The sequence below is a fragment of the Oncorhynchus clarkii genome, unplaced genomic scaffold (assembly GCF_045791955.1).
Source record: "Oncorhynchus clarkii lewisi isolate Uvic-CL-2024 unplaced genomic scaffold, UVic_Ocla_1.0 unplaced_contig_4971_pilon_pilon, whole genome shotgun sequence".
Lineage (NCBI taxonomy): Eukaryota > Metazoa > Chordata > Actinopteri > Salmoniformes > Salmonidae > Oncorhynchus > Oncorhynchus clarkii.
In genome coordinates this window covers 122,518-134,219 of record NW_027261123.1, presented here as the reverse complement: position 1 = coordinate 134,219, position 11,702 = coordinate 122,518, and the positions used below count along the sequence as shown (strand labels likewise).

Below are 11,702 nucleotides of genomic sequence, written 5' to 3'. Positions count from 1 at the left end.
ATGCTTTGTAAGTAGGAAAACCTGCAAAATCGGCAGTGTATCAAATACTTGTTCTCCCCACTGTATATATTTGTCAATTCAAGGGCTTTATTGGCTCCCTCTCTGTGTCTCTGAGGGTCTGAGTGCTGGGGTGTTAACACTAACGGCCATTTTGTGTTTGAGTCCACCGGGTGGGTTCTGTCAAACCACACACATGAGCTTCCCCCAGTCCCAGTAGGCCCTTGTCGTTGAATCAGACTACACCAGACCACCACACGTGTTGTGTTAGTAACTCCATCACCCATTTCCTTCACCTTTGATCTGAATTAGTTAAGGTATTTTCTCTCCAACAGGCAGTGCCATGAAGGAGAGATATTTCAGGGCCCCCAGTCCTCACCAGGGCCCCCAGGCTTCTACCAGGGCCCCCAGGCTTCTACCAGGCCCCCGAGGCTTCTACCAGGGCCCCCAGGCTTCAACCACGGCCCCCAGGCTTCTACCAGGGCCCCCAGGTCTCACTCGGGCCCCCGGGTCTCACCAGGCCCCCAGGGCCCCCAGGCTTCTACCAGGGCCCCCAGGCCTCTACCAGGGCCCCCAGGCCTCTACCAGGGAGATAATGATGTGATACATTCCTCCTTATTTAACAGTGTTGCTTCCATCCCTCTCCTCGCCCCTACCTGGGCTCAAACCCTTTACAACTGGCTCCCACGAAGCATCGTTACCCATCGCTCCACAAAAGCCGCGGCCCTTGCAGAGCAAGGGAAACAATGACTTTAAGGTCTCAGAGCGAGTGACGTCACCGATTGAAATGCTATTAGCTCGCGCCACCGCTAACTAGCTAGCCATTTCACACCGGTTACACCAGCACCACCGCTAACTAGCTAGCCATTTCACACCGGTTACACCAGCACCACCGCTAACTAGCTAGCCATTTCACACCGGTTACACCAGCACCACCGCTAACTAGCTAGCCATTTCACACCGGTTACACCAGCACCACCGCTAACTAGCTAGCCGTTTCACATCCGTTACACCAGCACCACCGCTAACTAGCTAGCCGTTTCACATCCGTTACACCAGCACCACCGCTAACTAGCTAGCCGTTTCACATCCGTTACACCAGCACCACCGCTAACTAGCTAGCCGTTTCACATCCGTTACACCAGCACCACCGCTAACTAGCTAGCCGTTTCACATCCGTTACACCAGCACCACCGCTAACTAGCTAGCCGTTTCACATCCGTTACACCAGCACCACCGCTAACTAGCTAGCCGTTTCACATCCGTTACACCAGCACCACCGCTAACTAGCTAGCCGTTTCACATCCGTTACACCAGCACCACCGCTAACTAGCTAGCCGTTTCACATCCGTTACACCAGCACCACCGCTAACTAGCTAGCCGTTTCACATCCGTTACACCAGCACCACCGCTAACTAGCTAGCCGTTTCACATCCGTTACACCAGCACCACCGCTAACTAGCTAGCCGTTTCACATCCGTTACACCAGCACCACCGCTAACTAGCTAGCCGTTTCACATCCGTTACACCAGCACCACCGCTAACTAGCTAGCCGTTTCACATCCGTTACACCAGCACCACCGCTAACTAGCTAGCCGTTTCACATCCGTTACACCAGCACCACCGCTAACTAGCTAGCCGTTTCACACCAGTTACACCAGCACCACCGCTAACTAGCTAGACATTTCACACCGGTTACACTTGAAGATTGATTAATAGTTTTTTATATTTTCTTAAATAAATGCTTGACTGTGAACCTTTAAACAACATTCAAAAACAACATGGGTGATGGTTGTGACACACTCCTTAAGAGGATAGCTATTAATAGAAGATGCAATATGTCCCAACATATTTGTCTAGCTAGCTACTGCCAGAACAACTCCATCAAAAGTCCCTTTTTACTCCAAGACTAGGCTTGATCAGCTGTCAGAGCAGCTCACAGATTGCTGCACCTGTACATAGCCCATCTATAATTTAGCCCAAACAACTACCTCTTCCCCTACTGTATTTATTTATTTATTTTGCTCCTTTGCACTCCATTATTTCTATCTCTACTTTGCACATTCTTCAACTGCAAATCTACCATTCCAGTGTTTTACTTGCTATATTGTATTTACTTTGCCACCATGGCCTTTTTTTTGCCTTTACCTCCCTTATCTCACCTCATTTGCTCACATCGTATATAGACTTGTTTCTACTGTATTATTGACTGTATGTTTGTTTTACTCCATGTGTTGTTGTTTGTGTTGTTTGTTGTTGTTTGTGTCGAACTGCTTTGATTTATCTTGGCCAGGTCGCAATTGTAAATGAGAACTTGTTCTCAACTTGCCTACCTGGTTAAATAAAGGTGTTCTCAACTTGCCTACCTGGTTAAATAAAGGTGTTCTCAACTTGCCTACCTGGTTAAATAAAGGTGTTCTCAACTTGCCTAGCTGGTTAAATAAAGGTGTTCTCAACTAGCCTACCTGGTTAAATAAAGGTGTTCTCAACTAGCCTACCTGGTTAAATAAAGGTGTTCTCAACTAGCCTAGCTGGTTAAATAAAGGTGTTCTCAACTAGCCTAACTGGTTAAATAAAGGTGTTCTCGACTTGCCTAGCTGGTTAAATAAAGGTGTTCTCAACTTGCCTACCTGGTTAAATAAAGGTGTTCTCAACTAGCCTACCTGGTTAAATAAAGGTGTTCTCAACTAGCCTACCTGGTTAAATAAAGGTGTTCTCAACTTGCCTAGCTGGTTAAATAAAGGTGTTCTCAACTTGCCTAGCTGGTTAAATAAAGGTGTTCTCAACTTGCCTAGCTGGTTAAATAAAGGTGTTCTAAACTTGCCTAGCTGGTTAAATAAAGGTGTTCTCAACTTGCCTAGCTGGTTAAATAAAGGTGTTCTCAACTAGCCTACCTGGTTAAATAAAGGTGTTCTCAACTAGCCTACCTGGTTAAATAAAGGTGTTCTCAACTTGCCTAGCTGGTTAAATAAAGGTGTTCTCAACTAGCCTACCTGGTTAAATAAAGATGATCTGGTCTACCTGGTTAAATAAAGGTGAAATAAAAATAAATAAAAAATGAAATCCATGACCACAAAACTGGTCCTAAATGTTTATATCACCCATAGTTGTGTGTCTCTACACCTGACAGAGTTGATTTGTCCTAATGTATTTGTCTAGTATGATGTACACTTTTGCCATTGTGAATATCAGACTCACCAGTCTTGAAGATCTCATACCGCAGTGAGAAGCCAGCCCCCTGGTGAGCGTAGTCAGAGACGAACCTGATGAGGAGGACAGGGCCTGAGGATATGATGGCTGGAGGGGCGATGTTACTGCAGTGTTTACCCAACAGGTCTGCCTTCTCGCTGTTCCCATCGCGGATCTCTACGTAGTCATATCTAGTGGAGAAACACATGGAGACCATGTTTCATATTGGAAGTCCAAGAAAAAACGAATAGAAAGAAAAATGTGTCTTCTGACAGGAGAGAAGAAAACAAAAAAAACATGGAAACTGTATAATCACACGAAACCGTCGTGACATGGGGTTCACATGAAACCGTCGTGACATGGGGTTCACACGAAACAGTCGTGACATGGGGTTCACAAGAAACAGTCGTGACATGGGGTTCACAAGAAACCGTTGTGACATGGGGTTCACAAGAAACCGTTTGTGACATGGGGTTCACAAGAAACCGTCGTGACATGGGGTTCACAAGAAACCGTCGTGACATGGGGTTCACAGTGTTATCCAAGAAACAGTTGTGACATGTGGTTCACAGTGTTATCCAAGAAACAGTCATTTATTTTACTAGGCAAGTCAGTTAAGAACAAATTCTTATTTACAATATCAGCCTAGGAACAGTGGGTTGACATGCGGTTCACAGTGTTATCCAAGAAACAGTCGTGACATGGGGTTCACAAGAAACAGTCGTGACATGGGGTTCACAAGAAACAGTCGTGACATGGGGTTCACAAGAAACAGTCGTGACATGGGGTTCACAAGAAACCGTAGTGACATGGGGTTCACACGAAACAGTCGTGACATGGGGTTCACAAGAAACCGTCGTGACATGGGGTTCACAAGAAACAGTCATGACATGGGGTTCACAAGAAACAGTCGTGACATGGGGTTCACAAGAAACCGTCGTGACATGGGGTTCACAAGAAACAGTCGTGACATGGGGTTCACAAGAAACCGTCGTGACATGGGGTTCACAAGAAACAGTCGTGACATGGGGTTCACAAGAAACCGTCGTGACATGGGGTTCACAAGAAACAGTCATGACATGGGGTTCACAAGAAATCGTCGTGACATGGGGTTCACAAGAAACAGTCGTGACATGGGGTTCACAAGAAACCGTTGTGACATGGGGTTCACAAGAAACATGGGGTTCACAGTGTTAACCAAGAAACAGTCATTTATTTTACTATGCAAGTCAGTTAAGAACAAATTCTTATTTACAATATCAGCCTAGGAACAGTAACTGCCTTGTTCAGGGGCAGAACGACAGATTTGTACCTTGTCAGCTCGGGGGTTTGAACTTGCAACCTTCAGCTTACTAGTCCAACGCTCTAACCACTAGGCTACCCTGCCACCCCATGACATGCGGTTCACAGTGTTATCCAAGACACAGTCGTGACATGGGGTTCACAGTGTTATCCAAGAAACAGTCTTGACATGGGGTTCACAAGAAACAGTCGTGACATGCGGTTCACAGTGTTATCCAAGAAACAGTCTTGACATGGGGTTCACAAGAAACAGTCGTGACATGCGGTTCACAGTGTTATCCAAGAAACAGTCGTGACATGGGGTTCACAGTGTTATCCAAGAAACAGTCGTGACATGGGGTTCACAGTGTTATCCAAGAAACAGTCGTGACATGGGGTTCACAGTGTTATCCAAGAAACAGTCGTGACATGGGGTTCACAGTGTTATCCAAGAAACAGTCGTGACATGGGGTTCACAGTGTTATCCAAGAAACAGTCGTGACATGGGGTTCACAGTGTTATCCAAGAAACAGTCATGACATGGGGTTCACAGTGTTATCCAAGAAACAGTCGTGACATGGGGTTCACAGTGTTATCCAAGAAACAGTCGTGACATGGGGTTCACAGTGTTATCCAAGAAACAGTCGTGACATGGGGTTCACAGTGTTATCCAAGAAACAGTCGTGACATGGGGTTCACAGTGTTATCCAAGAAACAGTCGTGACATGGGGTTCACAGTGTTAACCAATAAACAGTCGTGACATGGGGTTCATTAGTGTCTCAAATGGCACCCTACTCCCATCACTTAGCCCTATGGGCCCTGATCATAGTGCACTATGTTTACCGTATATAGAGTCTCTATTCAGACGCAGACTATTATTGTGTGTCACTCCAAGCTAGTCTCCGTTCTTCTCTGGTCGTTGACCTCTAGTGACCTGCTCTAATCTTTCTCCAAAAACGAATTCCTACTCGTCAGTTTCCTGAGCTTTAGTAACAGGATCCTACCTCCATAGTAACAGGATTCTACCTCCATAGTAACAAGATCCTACCTCCATAGTAACAGCATCCTACCTCCATAGTAACAGGATCCTACCTCCATAGTAACAGGATCCTACCTCCATAGTAACAGCATCCTACCTCCATAGTAACAAGATCCTACCTCCATAGTAACAAGATCCTACCTCCATAGTAACAGGATCCTACCTCCATAGTAACAGGATCCTACCTCCATAGTAACAGGATCCTACCTCCATAGTAATAAGATCTTACCTCCATGGTAACAGCATCCTACCTCCATAGTAACAAGATCCTACCTCCATAGTAACAGGATCCTACCTCCATAGTAACAGGATCCTACCTCCATAGTAACAGGATCCTACCTCCATAGTAACAGGATCCTACCTCCATAGTAACAGGATCCTACCTCCATAGTAACAGGATCCTACCTCCATAGTAACAGGATCCTACCTCCATAGTAACAGGATCCTACCTCCATAGTAACAGGATCCTACCTCCATAGTAACAGGATCCTACCTCCAATAGAAACCCTTTAATTGGAAGCACTCCATACAACAATATAATTTCTCTAAGACTATTGTCTTCAGAGTTCCGACAGGTGGGGTCACTCAGGTGGGGTCACTCAGGTGGGGTCACTGTTATGCCCTTCAAGTCCTGACTAATCAGAGTGGACTAAAGTGTCATACTATCTAAGACAATGGGAGAGAGACTGCAATCCTAGGCACGCCACTTCCTGTAATTTTATTGTAATATAGAAAGGGCAGTATAGTAGTTGTTTTATGGTAATATAGACAGGGCAGTAGAGTAGTTGTTTTATGGTAATATAGACAGGGCAGTAGAATAGTTGTTTTATGGTAATATAGACAGGGCAGTATAGTAGTTGTTTTATGGTAATATAGACACAGGGCAGTAGAGTAGTTGTTTTATGGTAATATAGACACAGGGCAGTAAAGTAGTTGTTTTATGGTAATATAGACACAGGGCAGTAGAGTAGTTGTTTTATGGTAATATAGATAGGGCAGTAGAGTAGTTGTTTTATGGTAATATAGACACAGTGCAGTAGAGTACTTGTTTTATGGTAATATAGACACAGGGCAGTATAGTAAGGCTGTGGTGATATCCTTTGATCTGTCAATCAGTGCAGAATAAAAGTAGTGTTGTCTGACAATGGGAGCAAGACTGCCAAGAGTAACTCCAGACCCCAATGTCCTCCCATTGTAATTAAACGTTTAGTGCAGTACGGTTGTGCTGATAAGGTCTAACGACCCCCAGGCCACACAGCTACAGGTGCCAGCCACCACGACTCCCCAGTGAGGAAACAGGATTACAGCTGCTTCTGTTATAGTTAATGGAGATCTCTGGTTGTTCAACTGAGGTACTAGAACCAGGCCTGTTGTTGTTGTTGTGTGTGTGTGAGTGTGTGTGTGTGTGTGTGTGTGTGTGTGTGTGTGTGTGTGTGTGTGTGTGTGTGTGTGTGTGTGTGTGTGTGTGTGTGTGTGTGTGTGTGTGTGTGTGTTTACAGTGAGACACTGCTGCTGTGTTTATCTCTGTATCCTTGAAACAGAATAAAAAGCTGTTTTAAACATGGAGAAAATGATCGGCAGTATCAAGGCTGTTTTAAACAGGGAGACAACGACCAGCAGCATGGAGACAACGACCAGCAGCATGTAGACAACGACCAGCAGCATGGAGACAACGACCAGCAGCATGGAGACAACGACCAGCAGTATCAAGGCTGTTTTAATCATGGAGACAACGACCAGCAGTATGGAGACAACGACCAGCAGTATCAAGGCTGTTTTAAACAGGGAGACAACGACCAGCAGCATGGAGACAACGACCAGCAGCATGGAGACAACGACCAGCAGCATGGAGACAACGACCAGCAGCATGGAGACAACGACCAGCAGCATGGAGACAACGACCAGCAGCATGGAGACAACGACCAGCAGTATCAAGGCTGTTTTAATCATGGAGACAACGACCAGCAGCATGGAGACAACGACCAGCAGCTTGGAGACAACGACCAGCAGCTTGGAGACAACGACCAGCAGTATCAAGGCTGTTTTAATCATGGAGACAACGACCAGCAGTATGGAGACAACGACCAGCAGTATGGAGACAATGACCAGCAGTATGGAGACAACGACTAGCAGTATCAAGGCTGTTTTAATCATGGAGACAACGACCAGCAGTATGGAGACAACGACCAGCAGTATGGAGACAACGACTAGCAGTATCAAGGCTGTTTTAATCGTGGAGACAACGACCAGCCGTATCAAGGCTGTTTTAATCAGGGAGACAACGACCAGCAGTATGAAGGCTGTTTTCATCATGGAGACAACGACCAGCAGTATCAAGGCTGTTTTAATCATGGAGACAACGACCAGCAGTATGGAGACAACGACCAGCAGTATCAAGGCTGTTTTAATCAGGGAGACAACGGCCAGCAGTATCAAGGCTGTTTTAATCAGGGAGACAACGACCAGCAGTATCAAGGCTGTTTTAATCAGGGAGACAACGACCAGCAGTATCAAGGCTGTTTTAATCAGGGAGACAACGACCAGCAGTATCAAGGCTGTTTTAAACATGGAGACAACGACCAGCAGTATGGAGACAACGACCAGCAGTTTCAAGGCTGTTTTAATCAGGGAGACAACGGCCAGCAGTATGGAGACAACGACCAGCAGTATCAAGGTTGTTTTAATCAGGGAGACAACGACCAGCAGTTGTAGCAGATCAACAGACAGTAGGGTAGTGGGGCAGAGAGATGACAGATCAACAGACTATAGGGTAGTGGGGCAGAGAGATGACAGATCAACAGATTATAGGGTAGTGGGTCAGAGAGATGACAGATCAACAGACAGTAGGGTAGTGGGGCAGAGAGATGACAGATCAACAGACTGTAGGGTAGTGGGGCAGAGAGATGACAGATCAACAGACAGTAGGGTAGTGGGGCAGATAAATGACAGATCAACAGACAGTAGGGTAGGGGAGAAGAGAGATGACAGTTGGCGTAGGGTAGGTTATAGGGTAGGTTACAGGGTAGAATACAGGGTAGAAAAACAGGGTAGATTACAGGGTAGGATATAGGGTAGGGTAGATTACAGGGTAGGATTTAGGGTAGGATATAGGGTAGAATATAAGGTAGGTAATAGGGTAGGTTTTGGGTAGGATATAAGGTAGGTTATAGGGTAGGATATAGGGTAGAATACAGGGTAGGTTATATGGTAAGAAAATAGGGTAGGTTATACTGTAGGTTATAGGGTAGGTTATATGTTAGGTTATACGGTAGGTTTTAGGGTAGGTTTTAGGGTAGGTTGTAGGGTAGAATATAAGGTAGGTTATAGGGTAGGATATAGGGTAGGTTATAGGGTAACGGGTAGAGAGACTGCTGAATGTTGAGGGCAGGTTATATGGTAGATTATAGGGTAACGGGTAGAGAGACTGCTGAATGTTGAGGGCTAATTTTGTCATCTCATGCACATCATATAATGTTTTCCATACTATTTACTAATTTATGAGACACTTCACGTTTCAGTGTAAAACTATGGATTCCTTAGCCACACTCCACATTCCACAACTGACCATGGGTAATAAATCATGGGTAATGGACCATGGGTAATAAATCATGGGTAATAAATCATGAGTAATGGACCATGGGTAATAAATCATGGGTAATGGCCCATGGGTAATAAATCATGGGTAATGGACCATGGGTAATAAATCATGGGTAATGGACCATGGGTAATAAATCATGGGCAATGACCATGGGTAATAAATCATGGGTAATATATCATGGGTAATGTACCATGGGTAATAAATCATGGGTAATGGACCATGGGTAATAAATCATGGGTAATGGCCTATGGGTAATAAATCATGGGTAATGGACCATGGGTAATAAATCATGGGTAATGGCCCATGGGTAATAAATAATGGGTAATGGCCCATGGGTAATAAATCATGGGTAATGGACCATGGGTAATAAATCATGGGCAATAAATCATGGGCAATGGACCATGGGTAACACATCATGGGTGATGGCCCATGGGTAATAAATCATGGGTCATGAACCATAGGTAATGGCCATGGGTAATGACCATGGGTAATAAATCATGGGTAATGACCAAGGGTAATTGACCATGGGTAATGGCCATGGGTAATAAATCATGGGTAATGGACCATGGGTAATACATCATGGGTAATACATCATGGGTAATGGACCATGGGTAATGGACCATGGGTAATAAATAATGGGTAATGACCATGGGTATGGGGGAAGCCTTAGGTGTTGTTTGTGGAGCTGAGGAGGCAGTCACACACACATCCTGACAGGCAGGGACCAGGGCAGGGAGGACACACACACATCCTGACAGGCAGGGAACAGGGCAGGGAGGACACATAGACATCCTGAAAGGCAGGGACCAGGGCAGGGAGGACACACACACATCCTGACAGGCAGGGAACAGGGCAGGGAGGACACACACACATCCTGACAGGCAGGGAACAGGGCACAGGGCAGGGAGGACACATAGACATCCTGACAGGCAGGGAACAGGGCAGGGAGGACACATAGACATCCTGACAGGCAGAGAACAGGGCAGGGAGGACACATAGACATCCTGACAGGCAGGGAACAGGGACCAGGGCAGGGAGGACACATAGACATCCTGACAGGCAGGGAACAGGGACCAGGGCAGGGAGGACACATAGACATCCTGACAGGCAGGGAACAGGGCAGGGAGGACACATAGACATCCTGACAGGCAGAGAACAGGGCAGGGAGGACACATAGACATCCTGACAGGCAGGGAACAGGGAACAGGGCAGGGAGGACACATATACATCCTGACAGGCAGGGAACAGGGCAGGGAGGACACATAGACATCCTGACAGGCAGGGAACAGGGCAGGGAGGACACATAGACATCCTGACAGGCAGGGAACAGGGCAGGGAGGACACATAGACATCCTGACAGGCAGGGAACAGGGAACAGGGCAGGGAGGACACATAGACATTCTGACAGGCAGGGAACAGGGAACAGGGAACAGGGAACAGGGCAGGGAGGACACATAGACATCCTGACAGGCAGGGAACAGGGCAGGGAGAACACATAGGCTGTTGCAGGGAACAGGGAACAGGGCAGGGAGGACACATAGACATCCTGACAGGCAGGGAACAGGGAACAGGGAACAGGGCAGGGAGGACACACACACATCCTGACAGGCAGGGAACAGGGCAGGGAGAACACATAGACTGTTGCAGGGAACAGGGAATAGGGGACAGGGAACAGGGAATAGGGGACAGGGACAGGGAATAGGGCACAGGGAATAGGGCATAGGGAACAGGGAACAGGTGTTTTTCCTCTCTCCGTCTCCCTCCCTCCCTCTCTCTCTCTCTCTCTCTCTCTCTCTCTCTCTCTCTCTCTCTCTCTCTCTCTCTCTCTCTCTCTCTCTCTCTCTCTCTCTCTCTCTCTCTCTCTCTCTCCTCTCTCCCTCTCTCCCTCTCTCTCCCTCTCTCCCTCTCTCTCTCCCTCTCTCCCTCTCTCCCTCTCTCTCCCTCTCTCTCTCCCTCTCTCCCTCTCTCTCTCCCTCCCTCCCTCCCTCCCTCCCTCCCTCCCTCCCTCCCTCCCTCCCTCCCAGACTAATCTGCTGCGGGACACATAACCGGTGGCCCCATGTCAGGTAGAGGAATGTGGGGGCGGAGGAGAGAACATGACACTTATCTCAGCTCCCCACCCTCTCTGACAGACACAGACAGGTGTCCTCCCCTCCCTTTCTCCCCTCCTCTCCAACCACTCCCCCTCCTCCTAACCAGTGGCGTAAAGTAAAACTACTGAAGTATTTTTTTGAGGTGGGGGGGGGGGGGGTATCTGTACTTTACTATTTATATAGTAATATATATTACTTTAACTTCACTACATTCCCAAAGAAAACTATGCATGTTTTACACCATACGATTTCCTCAAAAATACTAATTACATTTTGAATCCTTATAAGAGCATGATGCTGGTCCAATTCACTTAAACGTACAAATCTCATTGACATTTGTTGTCAATCTGTTTAGTTTGCTTAGTGATAGTACAGGTGCATTACATATACAGCAGTATGTGGACACCCCTTCTAATTAATGGATGTATCTGTTGCACTGGCAGTAGAATGGCCCTTACTGAAGAGCTCAGTGACACTCAACGTGGCACCGTCACAGGATGCCAA

At 46.7% G+C, this 11,702-nt stretch overlaps 1 protein-coding gene across 1 annotated transcript in view; it reads right to left on the bottom strand.

Annotated features, from left to right (window-relative positions):
• Window positions 1–694: 694 nt before the first annotated feature.
• LOC139404964 (neuropilin-2-like) overlaps window positions 695–11,702 on the bottom strand; it is a 96,755-nt gene continuing 85,747 nt past the window's right edge. Inside the window, exons 3-4 of the mRNA XM_071147516.1 lie at window positions 3,196–3,377; window positions 695–723 (exon numbers count right to left, since the gene is read on the bottom strand). Of these exons, the coding sequence (XP_071003617.1) occupies window positions 695–723; window positions 3,196–3,377 (211 nt within the window). The remainder of the gene's footprint in view (window positions 724–3,195; window positions 3,378–11,702) is intronic.